Genomic DNA, 16,637 nt, shown 5'->3' on the forward strand with positions numbered 1-16,637 from the left:
TACAATCGAGGGCGGCGTAGGGGAGAGTGGGGTGGGTTGTTACAAAATTTGTTTCGCTGCAATTTTGGGGTTGAATTATTATTCAGATCATCCTGATTTTTTGTATGGAGTTTGATATGCCCCCAAGTCTAGTAAACATGTTACCAACAAAATAAATTGGTACTTGTAAAAAAAAATATTTCATGTTTTCTGGTTGATGCTCTGTTGTAACAACTCACCCCATGGTGGGGGTGAGTTGTTACAGTACTTTAGGGAGGTTTCCACATCCACAAATGTGACAATTTTTATTTCTTTTATTGTGTGTTTTGTAACATAAATATAATAAAACCACTTTTACTCATCTTAACTATTTATTTTGAGTTATAATCAATTTATACAATTTTGTTCATCACGATTCAGAAATTCCAATCCAAATTTGCTAAATTGGTGACATCTTTGTTTCTAAAGTGAACAAAACAGTTGTTTAGAGTCCAAAAGTAAACTTTTTGGAATGGTAGCAATATCAAGTATTTTGTTTTGCACCAACATTTAAGTTTATTTCATAAAATAGAAGTCACATCACAAGCTTGCATGTACAGTGTGAGTATTGTAATATCAAGTATCATTGTATGTCACAAATCATGTTGTTTATTAAAATAACAAAACAGATCAAAGGGTTTATAGAACGAACACAACACAGTTTACAATCAAATTCATTTTTAAAGTACTTTATGTCAATGAATTCACAAACTTCAACTTTTGACATAACTTTAACCATGGAATGAATGACATCCTATATTCCTTACAGTTTCTTGTCCTCGATATAGTAGTAAGTTTTCAAACTTGGTCCAAAACCTGGATTTTACACACATAATTAACTTTTTAGAAAGTAAAGAGCTTGCAATAACAACATATTGTCACCAAACAACATTTTAAGCACATTATTTATTTACAAAAGTTAAGTATTACCTTTCTCAGGCCCATATGTTAATCATTGTTCCAGATGTGGGACACCTTGTAACAACTCACCCCACCAGCATGGTGCAACTTAAACCAATCTGAACTTAAAATTAACTAAAGTTTGCAACTTTATTCTTTTACAAGTTACTAACATATCACTATCACTTGACAAAAAAACTTGCATGATAGAATTTTTTAAATTGTGTGCTTTAGGAGAGTCGATTTAGCTTAAGTCCAAAAATTTACTTTAGACACCTCAAAATAGCAAAATTTGAGAAGTCAGCGAATACCCGCACAAATTTAACCAAATTTTGTCGCGCTGGCCGTCCCGGATGTACCAATCGACATGCGTAATTCCAGCGGTTTCATGAAAACATTGCCGAAGTTATTCGCGTTGTAACAACCCGCCCCTGTAACAACTTACCCCACTCTCCCCTACATTTTAATTTTATACACAAATTATTTCTACACTCCAACATTTTAACTTATTTGGGGTTCAAATCATGTATGCATGTACAGATTATACGTCGATATACGTTCTGTTGGGCACAGTTATCAACGTAACTAACAGATTACTATTTAACAAAAGAAAGACGTATTAAGAAACAATAGTATCAAAAAATCCAGAATTTCGTCTATAAATGATTTTCGTAGTGAAACTAGCAGTCTAAAAAAAAACGTTTTAGTTTTTAAAGCCGGTTATATTTCATCTATGTTAGCAGAAGTCAATTCATAATTAAACTGTTGTTTTTCTCAGATAAAAAGCACGTTCGGCTGAATGACGAAGAACAAATATCTGACACAGCATCCAACAAAAGTTATATATAACCGTTCATGATGAAAATCACCAAGCAGTAATGCAAGGAAGAAAAATTGAACCAAATTTTGACACGCCATGTAAATTTGATACCATTGACAAGCATTTGAATGATATTCGCAAAAAGTGCGATAACTACATGTCTTCTCTGCATGCTTTTGCTGCAATCGATGACGAAATGTTGCTTAGAACAGTTGGTATAAAGAAAGAAAAAGGAAATTACCACCACGTGCATGGTACGTTGGCAAAGTTTTTTGCTGGTTCGCGCCCTGCGTACGCATATCCACTGTTTAAAACGCACAAACTTGCACCTGAAACCATCAAAGCAACAAACATTACGGACATTCCAGTTAGGTTATTGCAGTCGGCTGGCAACATTGCCACATCAAGAGTTACGGCATTTCTGGAACATCTACTTAAACCAATAAGCGTCAGGTACTGTCAATCTGGGGTGAATGAATACTGCAGAGACAGTAAAGAATACTTGTTACAGCTTGAGGAATGGAAAAACAATCACCAACGCAAGGTAGGCAAGACTTTGTATCTTGTGGCGGCAGACGTGACGAGTCTTTACCCTAATCTTAACCGCAATCTGGTCGAAAAGGCGTTATGTCACGCCCTGGAAAATGAGTCTAGCTTTAATGCCGCAATCCGCAGAACTTTGGTTAGCCTAATCTCTTTTACGTTACAAAGTGTAGTAACACAGTACCAGCAAAGTTTTTACTCACAAGACAAGGGTATCGTCACTGGTGATAACCATTCGGTGTCCTTATTTGGGGTTCAAATCATGTATGCATGTACAGATTATACGTCGATATACGTTCTGTTGGGCACAGTTATCAACGTAACTAACAGATTACTATTTAACAAAAGAAAGACGTATTAAGAAACAATAGTATCAAAAAATCCAGAATTTCGTCTATAAATGATTTTCGTAGTGAAACTAGCAGTCTAAAAAAAAACGTTTTAGTTTTTAAAGCCGGTTATATTTCATCTATGTTAGCAGAAGTCAATTCATAATTAAACTGTTGTTTTTCTCAGATAAAAAGCACGTTCGGCTGAATGACGAAGAACAAATATCTGACACAGCATCCAACAAAAGTTATATATAACCGTTCATGATGAAAATCACCAAGCAGTAATGCAAGGAAGAAAAATTGAACCAAATTTTGACACGCCATGTAAATTTGATACCATTGACAAGCATTTGAATGATATTCGCAAAAAGTGCGATAACTACATGTCTTCTCTGCATGCTTTTGCTGCAATCGATGACGAAATGTTGCTTAGAACAGTTGGTATAAAGAAAGAAAAAGGAAATTACCACCACGTGCATGGTACGTTGGCAAAGTTTTTTGCTGGTTCGCGCCCTGCGTACGCATATCCACTGTTTAAAACGCACAAACTTGCACCTGAAACCATCAAAGCAACAAACATTACGGACATTCCAGTTAGGTTATTGCAGTCGGCTGGCAACATTGCCACATCAAGAGTTACGGCATTTCTGGAACATCTACTTAAACCAATAAGCGTCAGGTACTGTCAATCTGGGGTGAATGAATACTGCAGAGACAGTAAAGAATACTTGTTACAGCTTGAGGAATGGAAAAACAATCACCAACGCAAGGTAGGCAAGACTTTGTATCTTGTGGCGGCAGACGTGACGAGTCTTTACCCTAATCTTAACCGCAATCTGGTCGAAAAGGCGTTATGTCACGCCCTGGAAAATGAGTCTAGCTTTAATGCCGCAATCCGCAGAACTTTGGTTAGCCTAATCTCTTTTACGTTACAAAGTGTAGTAACACAGTACCAGCAAAGTTTTTACTCACAAGACAAGGGTATCGTCACTGGTGATAACCATTCGGTGTCCATCGCCAATATTGCAGTTCATTTTATTGTCAAAGACCAAGAACGGTTGCTGCTGACACGAACTGGCCTTTTTAAACGTTTCATTGACGATATTATTTGGATATCTTTCGGCGAGAGAAACACAAATTGTGTGAAATCGCATCTTTTAAAATCTTTCGGCTCAAGAAATCTGGCACTAACCTTCCGATGTTTAAACACCACCTGCGTAGGTGAAAAACTAGAATTCTTAGATGTTTCTCATGTTGCTTGTAGCGAAAGTCCAGGCTTCTTTACTACAGATCATCAAAAGCCAACCGCTACAAACCGGCTTTATCTCAACGGTTTATCGCACCACCCGCCACATGTTTTCAAATCAATTGTGGTTTCTGAAGCTACTCGAATGAGGAGATTAAACGAACGTGCTTCAGACTACACCAGTAGCCTTGTAAGATTACGCCAAAAGTGCCGAAAATCAGATTTTTCTGACACGATGACAACCGACGTCATCAACCTCGCTGCGAAATGGGATCAACGTGTTCCAAGACAGACTCCCTCTATAAAGACCGCACAAACGGTGGTTTGGGCAACAGGTTTTCCCAACCTGGTTAAAGCAAATCAGGGTCTAAAGCCTAATGCCAAAGTAGTTTACAAACGACCCTTAACTCTTGGTGGCATGTTAACAACCCACCGGAAAATCGCCCTGGCGCTAACTACCACAGAAAATGGAACATCAAAACCGTGCGGAGGTTGCGCTTTATGTGGTTGCTTCAAAAATCATAAATCGATGGTGTTTCCCACTACCACGTTTAAGACAAACAAACGAGTTTTCAAACTTCGGCAAAACCTAACGTGCAAAAATTATGGAGTTTATGTTGCAACATGCTCAACTTGTCAAGAAAACTATGTTGGACAAACGAAAAACAAGTTTTCAACCAGATGGAACGCGCACAGAGCCATATGGAAAGCATGTGATCTTTCCAGTGCAAAAGAACAGGCGGCAATGCTTCACCATTATCACCAACTTCACCCGACGCTTCTAGACAAAAGACCAGGCATCGAACAATGCTTTCGCGTCACATTTTTAGAACAACCTGCCATGTGCATGTTGGACGTATGTGAAGATAAGTGGTATGGTAAAATCAAAGCCACTATAAACGTCGCAAAAATGATCCTACCACAGGTTAGATAACAACTCTGCATGGTTGCTTGCGGAAGGCACTTTTTTCGGTCACGCGTTTGTCTTATCGCCTTTTCCACCACGTCGCTTTTTTGTTCTTCGTGTCGTTATGTTGTATCCGTTTTAACGTTTGATTTAGCTGTCGAGTAGTGTGTTGTCTTTGTAGCAGTCTTTTTTATTATTTTTACATCTTTTATTGCCTAAATAACTTTATTTTATTTCTTGCTTAGAACTGAGGATGTCATTATATCGGCGAAATCGATATTATTTGTTTACAATACATTGCAACAAGAAAAAAACAGATTGATTTAGGTGTACTGAAAGCTTCAGTTACTAAGTGATGATTATCCGTAACTTGAATCATCTGTATTGAGCGCACGTTGGTTCAGGACGATTTCTGTAAAAGCACAGCCATGTAAATAGTTGTTTTTGTTTCACATTCAATAAGTTCCTAAATCGCAGATACGACCTCTGTGCCACTAGCTAATCGTGTCTAATCAAATGCAAAGAAGCATGTTCGAATTAGTGCACTCTTTGTTTTAAATGGTTCTAAAAGTGTAAAAAATGTATAAAATATATAGTTCAAGAAAATGACAAAGCAGATTTTGAAATGGATGAGATATTCGTCAAGTGGGAATTTGGCAATCACACTAGATGTTGTGTTTCAAACTAAGTAGCTTATATTTAGCACCAAGGCTTTATATTTATTTAACAACAGCATTCACATGCTTTTTATCTCTTTTTTACATCAGAATAGAGCACATTTGTTTGTTGGCATGTGTTTTACAGCCAAAATAGGGGATTTCCCAATTTTAGTGATCTTCACAACTTATTTTACAGTTACGCATACAGTCGGTCGAGCTACATCTATCGGGTCTGGTGTACTTTCTTGACCAAACGCAATAACTTCCGAACCCTATGACGTAACCTTACGATATTGATATATAATGAACTACGTCATAACCCGGATACGTCACACACATAATGACGTCACTATGACGTCATCATAAAATTTTACAGGCCTTCTAAAAAACACCTTTTTGTGAAATACTGATCGTAGCGAGCCCAAACTTTATACATGACGTCATCACACCTTCTAATGACGTCATGCAAAAAATGACGTCAATCGCTCATCATTAACACAATTTTTTACACCTTAAACTAAGTTAACCCTGTGACGCGACCAGCGCAAGCACAACAGTCGCGTCTATGCCGTAAAATAGGAGTAAGGTACCATTCAACACAAATTTTACGACAAAACAGCATCCTTTTGCCCAAAAGCGTCACAACAAAAGCAGTTTTCTCGCCCTTTCTTCTTCTTCTGACATTGACAAATATTATTAATACAAAATAAATCATCAAAAACGCTTCATTTTGCAATTAGGTATATGATTTCCATGAATCCGCGAATTATGACGATATTGGGTTCCTTTTATCTCTTATATCCCATACGAGCAAAGTACGAAAGAGGTATACACTGAATCCAACACCGCAGTATATGAGCCTACTGGGCAAAAGGTAGAGCGCGCAGAGCGACAATCCGGGTACCGTTGGAAAGGTCTATCCCTCCTCTCGACCTTGCACCCCCTCACTTTGCCCTCCCAAGGACGTGAGCCACCCAGCGATTGTTTAAACAAAGGTGATTTTCGTCGCATTGTGACGTCACAACGGATTATGGTAAAATTATGGGACCGCGCTCGATGGAAAGAGTAATACTTCTTGATAGTTCGTACAAAATTTCGAATTGATACCTCAAAAGGTGTGTCGTTAAAACTGCCCCAAGGGGGGCACCTCGAAGTGACGCAATCGCGGACTTCAACAACGTAAAAGGCCTATGCTTGCACCAAGTGTACTTTCTTGACCAGAATTCGCGAGCCCACTACGCAAAAAGTAGAACGCGCAGAGCGACAATCCGGGTACCGTTGGAAAGGTCTATCCCTCCTCTCGACCTTGCACCCCCTCACTTTGCCCTCCCAAGGACGTGAGCCACCCAGCGATTGTTTAAACAAAGGTGATTTTCGTCGCATTGTGACGTCACAACGGATTATGGTAAAATTATGGGACCGCGCTCGATGGAAAGAGTAATACTTCTTGATAGTTCGTACAAAATTTCGAATTGATACCTCAAAAGGTGTGTCGTTAAAACTGCCCCAAGGGGGGCACCTCGAAGTGACGCAATCGCGGACTTCAACAACGTAAAAGGCCTATGCTTGCACCAAGTGTACTTTCTTGACCAGAATTCGCGAGCCCACTACGCAAAAAGTAGAACGCGCAGAGCGACAATCCGGGTACCGTTGGAAAGGTCTATCCCTCCTCTCGACCTTGCACCCCCTCACTTTGCCCTCCCAAGGACGTGAGCCACCCAGCGATTGTTTAAACAAAGGTGATTTTCGTCGCATTGTGACGTCACAACGGATTATGGTAAAATTATGGGACCGCGCTCGATGGAAAGAGTAATACTTCTTGATAGTTCGTACAAAATTTCGAATTGATACCTCAAAAGGTGTGTCGTTAAAACTGCCCCAAGGGGGGCACCTCGAAGTGACGCAATCGCGGACTTCAACAACGTAAAAGGCCTATGCTTGCACCAAGTGTACTTTCTTGACCAGAATTCGCGAGCCCACTACGCAAAAAGTAGAACGCGCAGAGCGACAATCCGGGTACCGTTGGAAAGGTCTATCCCTCCTCTCGACCTTGCACCCCCTCACTTTGCCCTCCCAAGGACGTGAGCCACCCAGCGATTGTTTAAACAAAGGTGATTTTCGTCGCATTGTGACGTCACAACGGATTATGGTAAAATTATGGGACCGCGCTCGATGGAAAGAGTAATACTTCTTGATAGTTCGTACAAAATTTCGAATTGATACCTCAAAAGGTGTGTCGTTAAAACTGCCCCAAGGGGGGCACCTCGAAGTGACGCAATCGCGGACTTCAACAACGTAAAAGGCCTATGCTTGCACCAAGTGTACTTTCTTGACCAGAATTCGCGAGCCCACTACGCAAAAAGTAGAACGCGCAGAGCGACAATCCGGGTACCGTTGGAAAGGTCTATCCCTCCTCTCGACCTTGCACCCCCTCACTTTGCCCTCCCAAGGACGTGAGCCACCCAGCGATTGTTTAAACAAAGGTGATTTTCGTCGCATTGTGACGTCACAACGGATTATGGTAAAATTATGGGACCGCGCTCGATGGAAAGAGTAATACTTCTTGATAGTTCGTACAAAATCTTCTTTCAAAAAATAGATTTTGTTTTTTGTGTTTTCATTCTTTTTCGTTTAAATTTATTGACTTATACGCAGGGTTGCCATCGACTTGAAACCAAAAATAAGGACAACCGCAAAAATCAAATTTTCATACGAAACAAAGCAAGCGTTTGTGAAGAAATCTTTGCATTTATACGAGCCATGACATAACATATGCAATATTTTGGCCAGAAACAATCTGTTCCACCAACCCCTTGTTCGTAGAAAATGTTTCGTGCATCTCACAACAGCTCAGGTCTAGGTTTACTTTCACCTGTAGCAGGGATTTGACTCATAATTGTTGAAAATAAGACAAAAGAAGGACTACAGTCAAAAATAAGGACATTTCTTAGAAATAAGGACAATACATTTTTCTGAGACATTGCCCTTAAAAATAAGGACAAATCTTAGAAATAAGGACGGTATGGCAACCCTGCTTATACGCAAGGTTCCAATCGACATGGACCCCAGAATAAAATATAACCGCAATATGGCTTAAAAAGTAACAAAACACACTATGGCTTTTTTGGCGAAACGAAATATAGGTTTTTAAACAAATCTTTGCATTTATACGAGCCATGATATACTACACGGCATATTTTTGTCATAACAATCTTGGTTTACTTTTACTTGTAGGAGGGTTTTGACATTATCCACAAATTGTCAAAACAAGACAAAATAGGGTCACAAGGTCTTACAAGTAAGGACAAAATTTTTGTTTTTTCCAAGACATTACCCTTCGAAATAAGGCCAAATCTGCGAAATGAGGACAGTATGGTAACCCTGCTTACACGTGATACTCTGTAGCAAACAGTATTTGTTTCCGCTTGTCTGTTTCAGCATTTTTTGTGTTATTTTGGCAACAATCAAGATCTTTTGATTAATTTTTTTACAGCCCGTCTGCTTCTTCCAGTTAAAATTAGTAATGTGCGTTGTGCATTTATAAAAATAAGATGCTTCCTTGTTTTTTTGAGCGACAAAACCTACATTGACTGCGTTTTCATGTCCTATCAGACGTTACTTATTTGCACCAACAGCCAAAAAACTCAGTTAAAGCTGCAAACACTACCAAACAAGGCAGTTTCAATGAATTTACCTTTCCCACTTCCCCATAAGCCCTACGCGCCAACATTTTTACAGATAGACTATATCCATCGTTTTAAATAGGTCTCAGTAGTTGTTGCCGGAATCTGTTTTCAGCTGATGTTTAAAGAACGTCATTATTTTACTTTGTAAAAGATGTAGCTTTTGAGGGAATTTCGGAACCATTTTTCTACCGGCGAATACAACAACAAACTAACGACATAAGCTTACTTTGGTCCGATGATTTTGTTATCCGAAACTGTTTCTTAAATCGACAGTACGCCCACAGGCCTAACGTTAACGACCGACTCGCGTTTGCTACAAGCTTCAAAACAAATTTATAATTGACTAATTTAGATTTCCCTTGTCGTGCAGTTTCGTGACGCACGCTACGTTTTAATTATAATTAACGCTCTATAAAGCACCAAGGTGTTCTGATTAATACTATATTTTTCCGCTTTTCTCCGTTGAAAAATAACATATACCTGTTTTTATCTTCACATAAGTGTCAACATTTTTCATCTTTTTCACCTGTTGAACGTCCACAACTAAATGTAAACAAAATTGTCTTGCTTTACTTGTAGTTTGTGGATAAACACAACATATCAAAGCAGCGATCGCTTTTAATTTTTACAATAAACTTTTCGCAAAATGTAAACTGTAAACTCTCCTAACACAAAGAACTACACCTTCAACTAGCCTAATCACGAACATCAGCAAAAGCACAGCAGTGTGCAGCGTAATTACACAAAGGGGACCGCAAGCGTATTTGCTTAATTTTTGGACAAAAATGTTAATTACTGAGCCTCTGCATACGGCATCACGGTAGATAAAAGAACAAAAATAATGACAATTGGCGTAACTGGTCATGTTTCATCAATAAAACGTAACTAAGATTTAAACTCTTGTTACAATGTATCTAAAACGGGCGTCGCGCATCTGGTCGATAATTACCTTATTGAGTTAAAGATTTCACAGTGGGAAAAACTAGCTACGGCAATATTTTTGTATTGAAAACAAAACCAGAAGACATCAAAAACAACCATGTGGTGAAAGTACAAGACCGAGAATGCGGATCAACCTTTTCAACGATACCCCGATTGTCGCTCCAGGCTCTTTGCAAGGTCGCGAATTCTGGTCAAGAAAGTACACTTGGTGCAAGCATAGGCCTTTTACGTTGTTAAAGTCTGCGATTGCGTCACTTCGAGGTGCCCCCCTTGGGGCAGCTCTTAACGACACACCTTTTGAGGTATCAATTCGAAATTTTGTACGAACTATCAAGAAGTATTACTCTTTCCATCGAACGCGGTCCCATAATCCGTTGTGACGTCACAATAAGACGAAAACCTCCTTTGTTTATACAATCGCTGGGTGGCGCACGTACTTGGGAGGGCAAAGTGAGGGGGTGCAAGGTCGAGAGGAGGGGTGGGCCTTTCCATCGATATCGGGATTGTCGCTTTGTAAAGAATTGCCTTTTCCATCGAACCTGATCCAATGTTTTGCAATATTCTTTTTGGGCATCGCAATTCACATCTCCACATATTATTGTTCATTTGATTTACCGCTGTTGGTGACTTGTAATTGGGTCAGTATGATCACGCGCGGGTGGAACCATATGAACACGCATTTCCATGCACGGTTTCTTGCTTTGGATGCAATCATTCATCATCGCCATTTTGAATATTATTTCGGGAGTGTACCTAACTCCTGTTTTACGGCAGAGACGCGACTGTTGTGATTGCGTTGGTCGCGTCACAGGGTTAACTTAGTTTAAGATGTAAAAAAGTTGTGTTAATGATGAGCGATTGACGTCATTTTTTGCATGACGTCATCAGAAGGTGTGATGACGTCATGTATAAAGTTTGGGCTCGCTACGATGAGTATTTCACAAAACGGTGTTTTTTAGAAGGCCTGTAAAATTTTATGATGACGTCATAGTGACGTCATTATGTGTGTGACGTATCCGGGTTATGACGTAGTTCATTATATATCAATATCGTAAGGTTACGTCATAGGGTTCGGAAGTTATTGCGTTTGGTCAAGAAAGTACACCAGACCCCAACGTTACATTGCACACCGACACGCATGTTTCACAACATGTCAATTGTCAACCAACTTCTTTTCGCCCACTTGCTAAATGTGATGATGCTATGTTGCTTAACAGTAAACATGTCAAAACTTTCTCGTTGAACAAGCATGATTTTTATAACCAACATGCGGACAAAATGAACAAATGAAATTGCTGTGTAGAAATTAATGTATTGCGACGACTTGTATACATTAGCCAACATTATTATCTTGTCACAAACAAAAACAAATAAAACTTAATTCAAACCTACACAAACGAAATAAAGTCGTTCTGAATAATTGTTGTTGACCCAAATATGTTCAACACGTTTGTTTCCCACAACAAAAACATTTAATACGTGAATATTCGCTCCAGTGATTGGATACAACGTGCGAAGTTGCGGTTTGGGAAAAGTCCGTTGAAACTTTGAAACAGAAACGTTTTTTTCTGTTGTCAGGCAGATAGCACAATATTTGTTCAGTATCAACTTTTACATTCGAACAGTTAGGATTTGTTTTGATGCGCAATGGGTGAGCCAACGTTTGCAAACAACACTGATGCTTGTGCGCAAAGCACAGAAGTAGATGGACCAAATTTGGAACGTCCGAAAACACCCGAAAGTACGAATACGAAGCCACCAACTTCAACTGAAAGTTCCCCTATAACACCTCGTGAAGACGTACCACCTATTGCTGGTTGGTTTGCTTTCAGTGCTTATTTCGTACAAAAGTTCAGTAAAATATAATTATTTAAATGTAAAGGGAAGCAGATATTTTTTTAAGTCAACTGTTGTATACATGTTTAATTTTAGTTGGCAGCAGCATTGAAAGTTATTCGAGTTCAGCTTCTAGCACGCCAAGAGATGAATCATCATCTGGAAGTCCTTCCCCCATCCCAGATGACTTCATTGGAGAAAATGGATTAAAGCAGAAGCCTAAAGTAAAGCTAGGTGAAGCATCTGTTAAATTCATACTTTGGATGCACTGTTTTAAACTCCCTTCTTACATTACTCAGGAAAGGACATTAGTTTAATGATGCAAGCTTTAAATAGTTTGCAAAGCCCAGAAGAAAAAATTGCTGCGCTATGCAAGAAGTACGCGGATTTGCTGGAACAACAAAAAATTATGCAAAAGCAACTGAAAATAAGTCAACGAAAACAGGTTTGAAACTGAAGATTATGGTTTTGCTGTACTAGATTTTATTCTTGTTTTCGGTATTTAGTCACAATCTGTTAAAGAAAAGGAACAACTTCAAGCTGAAAGCAACAAGGCCGTCCTTGCTAAAGGAAAACTTGAAAACCTGGCCAGAGAATTGCAGAAGAGGAACAAAGCTCTCCAGGTAATGTTGCTCGTTGTAAATCATAAATCTTTCTACAACTATTTGTTCATAAACAGGAAGAACAATCTCGCAAATCAATGGAGGAGGTCACTCTGCGACAAGAAATGGCTGCAAACTTCCAAGTTTGTGCTTAGTTTGTGTTTTTATGCCGAGCCATGTTTCTCACCCAGTAAATGTTTAGACGACGGTGAATCGAATTGAGAGTCAAATGAGAAACGCTGTGGAAGGAAGCAAACAAATTCAATCCGAGAATGAAAAGATGGGAGGAAAATTGAATGAGATTGTTGCTTACCATAAAAATCGTGAGGAGGTTGGTGTTATGTCCATTGACAGTAACCAGTAATGCTAACTGATTCACTGATCTCACAAAATTTTATGAGATGGTTCTGTAGAACCTACATTTATAACCAACAATTATTTTAGGCAATGCAAAAGCTGTTGAAGCAATACGAGATGCAGGATAAACTGTTGTCGAAAGAACTTGAACGAACCATCCTCGTTCAAGCGGAACAGAAAGAACAAGATCAGGCCGAGAAGAAAAAACTTCTCGAGCAACTTTTAGAGAGAAATCAACTTTACGAAAATAAACTCAAACAAGAAAAGGAACTTAGAGCTCAGGTAAATAATAGCAACCACATTGTAATGTTTAAAAAATAATAACCTAATTTGTTTTTCAGCTCAATTATTACTCAGACAAGTTTGAGGACTTTCAATCCACGTTGGAAAAAAGCAACGAGATTTTTACCTCCTACCGTACTGAGATGGATAAAATGGGAAAAAAGTTGAAACAAGCGGAAAAAGAGAGAATGAAGATCCAGAAAAAGTGGGAGGACGCCACGAAAGCCCTCGCAGAGACCGTTGACTACGTGAGTGCTTCCCCTGGTGTGGAGTGGTTCATGTGATCTAACCTGGTGACATTATTACACCCAGACGCAGCAACTGGAAGCGAAACAAGCGAGACTTGAGCGACTCAGTCGAGCTCTACAGACCGAGAGAAACATGTTGACCCAGAAAGTCCGTGAGCTGGGTGGAGAAGCCCCAACGACTGCGAAGGCAACAAAGAAAAAAGAAAACAAAAAAGCAGCTAAGAAACTCGACACACAAGGTGGGAAAAAAGTGTGAAGTAAAAAAAATATATATAAAGCTTCATAAGGCTGTTATTATATTTTTTTACAGAAAAAGTTGAAGACCCCAACCCTAATGTAGAATCGCCGACCCTCGAAGAAAATCAGCACAAACAGGAAAATGTGACAGAACCCCCAACCCCAGATGGCGCACAAACACAAGACAATGAGAAAGCAAAAACAGACTCAGTCCAGAGCACAGATAAGCCGGTGTGTGAGGAAAACTCTGAAACTCCTTCATCTAAAGAAGTCGATCAAACAGAAACAGAAGATGCAGATAAAAGTGAATCTGATTCAACAAACAGGGATCAGTCACCCCCTGAACAAGCCAGTGATCAATCCTCAAATATTGCAAGCTGTGACAAGGATATGAAACCAAACAACGAAGCCATGACTGAGGAAGAGCTAACACCCCAGGAAAGCATGCAGAGCACAGATGGGAAATCAATGAAAGAAGAAGTTTCATGTCAAGATGGAGAGGAAAAGTGTGTAGCTCAAGACACTCCTGAGCCTGATGCAGAAAATTAACTTTCAACAATTTAACTTTGCCTGTGAACATTAAAGGAAATCAAAATTTTTGAACTTGTTCTTTTCATGATGTAACCCTGTACTTTTTCACATTTGAAATGTTTTGTAATGGAAAGCATGATGTCATGAAAGCATGCTGCATGGTCAATCATAGTTAGTTTGGTTTGTTTCATTGCCTTTCTGTTCAATCCCTCAGTCCTGGGAGAGTTTAATAAAATAATACAACCCTTTCATTTGAAGCCTTCACTACTTACAGCAAAATTAAGCGTATGAGTTTAGACAATTTATTTTTGCAGCAGCATCGCCATATACTCCCACGCTTGGATAAAAATCAACAAATACCAAACAGTCGATAAAAGCAGTCGGTCACGTTCCACTCTGCAAAACATTCATGATTTAAACAGGTATTATGCTTCGTAGAAGGATTTTTGATACAAAACTGTGCAGAAATCGTCATGAACCAACTCAATACAAACAATTCCAGTTATGGATAACCATAGTAAACTGAACATTTCATTACACTTAAATCAATCTGTGTTTTTGGTTTTGCAATGTAAATCATATCGATTTCGCCGATGTAATGGTATCCTCAGTTTTAAGCAAGAAAATGATTCTTGATACTTACTGATCTAAATTTCTTTCCATTCTTGCTTGGATTCTTACTTCTAAAAAAACACAAAAAGCATTGTTTTAACCAATTTTGAACACATAAAAAAAAACTATGCTTGGCTGAATAATTTCAAACCATGAATAGTTTCTACCTAGAAAATGTTTCTCACAAAAGTCAAGAGTAAGGCACATAAAAATCAAGTCCATACCCTGGATATGGTTTGTTTTTCCTTTTCTTGTCTTTTGAGGAGCTGGCAGGAGTTGAAATGTTTCCACTGTTTTTCCGACTGATTGGGGTGTGTGGTGGTTTAGGTGTCTCAGACCGACTGTTAACAGTCACTTATTGTTAGCAGGACATTATGGGTTATCTCCAAATGTTCATTATACCTTGAAGAACCCTCGGTTCCATTGCTGCTATCCCCGTCATTTTCATCCACTTTTTTGTCTCTTAACGAGTCTGAATTATTCTCATTTTTTTCGTCATTATCATCTTGGCCTTGTGGGAAAAAAAACATAAATTAGTTTACAGTTTGTAGGTATGGGCCGAAATTGCAAATGTTCTGTTTCGACAAACACCAAGCTTCTCACATTAATGCTTAATGCTCAGCCGAGCATGCTCTGTGCGTTGTGACGTTACAAACATTCTCAAATCTCTGCTAGTTTTGTAGCTTTCCAAGGTCCCTTCTAAGGCGTACAGGCCCAAGAAGTACATGTTTTATGTTAGCAGGGTTTGAATATGCAAATTTATTGCTTGAGTCAGTTTGTGCAACTGCTCAGCCGAGCACCAAAAACTGCGATGCTCGGTAATGTCCTAACAGTTCGTACAAAACAAGAATCACGGTAAGCAGCTCACCTGTTGATTTTCGGATTGAATCCATTAACCCACTGACAGCAGACATTGAAGTAATTGATGATTTACTAAACAATCTTTCAGCTTCTTTAAATTTCCTGTTTCTTCTGTCACCTTTGCTGTTCGTGTTTCTGCAAACGGTTTAATTGAGTTAAAGTTATATTGTGAGGTGAAACACATCGAGCAGCATAATTGCGCTAAAATATTCACCAAGCCGGAAATAGCTGCAAAACGATCGATGTTATAAAGGGTGACAGAGTATTATTTGAAAGCAAAATTGTGACCCTTGCTTTTCGTGTTTCGACAAACAGTATATTGAAAAAATATTTGTCCGATTTCTTAACGTGAACAGCACCCAAATGACAAGTCTAGTCTAAATTTGTCTCAATTTCAGAATGCAAAATTAAAAGAGAGTAACATCTAAAACCCTAGGTCAGGGGTGTCCAACACTTGGCACACATGCCAAAAGTGGCACGCAGAGTATTTAAAAATGGCACGCAAGCTTTTGCACATTCAAGCGTAAACAGTAGGATTTGTCGGGCAATTATTTTTTTGTCTATTGATTCTTCTTGCCTTTGTTCTAAATTTAGTGAAGATATCAGTATCAAGGTTACACAAACCCAATAATTAACTTGGTCGTTTCTTGTGTCGCATAAACGGAATGAAAGGTTTCTGAAGAATCATAAACAAGTTAACTCGTATTGGATGACATATTTTTTTTCTAATTAATTACAAGGGTTTTACATATTGACAAAATTTTCGGATTCAGCCCATACCGTTAAGACGTTTAAGACATGGTTTGGAAAAAGTACCAAATGTTGGCACGCGAGGATATTTCAAAACCAAAATTGGGACGGCGGTGTTTTCAAGTTGGAAACCCCTGCCCTAGGTGTTTAATCCCTTCACAGATAAATTCTTCACCTTAATGCAATATATGTACAAAACAGTAAAGCTTTACAAACACCCCTTTTCAGGCACAAGATTTAATGTTTATATTGATTTATATGTTCAATT

At 38.9% G+C, this 16,637-nt stretch overlaps 2 protein-coding genes and 1 long non-coding RNA gene across 4 annotated transcripts; 1 reads left to right on the forward strand and 2 right to left on the reverse strand.

Moving 5' to 3' along the window:
* Nucleotides 1-277: 277 nt before the first annotated feature.
* Nucleotides 278-1,376, reverse strand: LOC145208398 (uncharacterized). Of its 2 annotated transcripts, XR_013854693.1 has the most exons (3): nucleotides 949-1,372; nucleotides 708-834; nucleotides 278-441 (listed from the first exon to the last, which is right to left on the reverse strand). It is a non-coding gene; the product is annotated as an uncharacterized LOC145208398 (long non-coding RNA). The 2 variants fall into 2 exon arrangements; XR_013854692.1 differs by having other exon boundaries at nucleotides 278-834; nucleotides 949-1,376.
* Nucleotides 1,377-11,586: 10,210 nt separating this feature from the next.
* Nucleotides 11,587-14,397, forward strand: LOC145208399 (beta-taxilin-like). The gene is made up of 10 exons (XM_080078907.1): nucleotides 11,587-11,869; nucleotides 11,986-12,123; nucleotides 12,189-12,334; nucleotides 12,396-12,512; nucleotides 12,569-12,634; nucleotides 12,694-12,822; nucleotides 12,936-13,130; nucleotides 13,190-13,378; nucleotides 13,443-13,617; nucleotides 13,689-14,397. The coding sequence occupies exons 1-10, from the start codon at nucleotides 11,701-11,703 to the stop codon at nucleotides 14,162-14,164; spliced, it is 1,800 nt and encodes a 599-aa protein (XP_079935033.1). The 5' UTR covers nucleotides 11,587-11,700; the 3' UTR covers nucleotides 14,165-14,397.
* Nucleotides 14,398-14,434: 37 nt separating this feature from the next.
* On the reverse strand, nucleotides 14,435-15,762 carry LOC145208401 (uncharacterized). The gene is made up of 5 exons (XM_080078908.1): nucleotides 15,627-15,762; nucleotides 15,161-15,269; nucleotides 14,983-15,099; nucleotides 14,790-14,829; nucleotides 14,435-14,542 (listed from the first exon to the last, which is right to left on the reverse strand). Exons 1-5 carry the CDS (start codon nucleotides 15,670-15,672, stop codon nucleotides 14,531-14,533), a joined length of 324 nt encoding a protein of 107 aa, XP_079935034.1. The 5' UTR covers nucleotides 15,673-15,762; the 3' UTR covers nucleotides 14,435-14,530.
* Nucleotides 15,763-16,637: the final 875 nt, after the last annotated feature.

The sequence above is a fragment of the Phallusia mammillata genome, unplaced genomic scaffold (assembly GCF_965637545.1).
Source record: "Phallusia mammillata unplaced genomic scaffold, kaPhaMamm4.hap1.1 HAP1_SCAFFOLD_242, whole genome shotgun sequence".
In the NCBI taxonomy this organism is placed as follows: Eukaryota; Metazoa; Chordata; class Ascidiacea; order Phlebobranchia; family Ascidiidae; genus Phallusia; species Phallusia mammillata.

What these genes read in the sequence shown, in the direction of transcription:
- LOC145208399 (XM_080078907.1), top strand. Translation starts at nt 11,701, where the DNA reads ATGGGTGAGCCAACGTTTGCAAACAACACTGATGCTTGTGCGCAAAGC. An exon ending in AGAGGAACAAAGCTCTCCAG is followed by an intron (nt 12,513 to 12,568) that starts GTAATGTTGCTC and finishes GTTCATAAACAG; the next exon opens with GAAGAACAATCTCGCAAATC. An exon ending in TAAGAAACTCGACACACAAG is followed by an intron (nt 13,618 to 13,688) that starts GTGGGAAAAAAG and finishes ATTTTTTTACAG; the next exon opens with AAAAAGTTGAAGACCCCAAC.
- LOC145208401 (XM_080078908.1), bottom strand. Translation starts at nt 15,672, where the DNA reads ATGTCTGCTGTCAGTGGGTTAATGGATTCAATCCGAAAATCAACAG. An exon ending in TTCAATCCGAAAATCAACAG is followed by an intron (nt 15,270 to 15,626) that starts GTGAGCTGCTTA and finishes TTTTCCCACAAG; the next exon opens with GCCAAGATGATAATGACGAA. An exon ending in GGAACCGAGGGTTCTTCAAG is followed by an intron (nt 15,100 to 15,160) that starts GTATAATGAACA and finishes GACTGTTAACAG; the next exon opens with TCGGTCTGAGACACCTAAAC.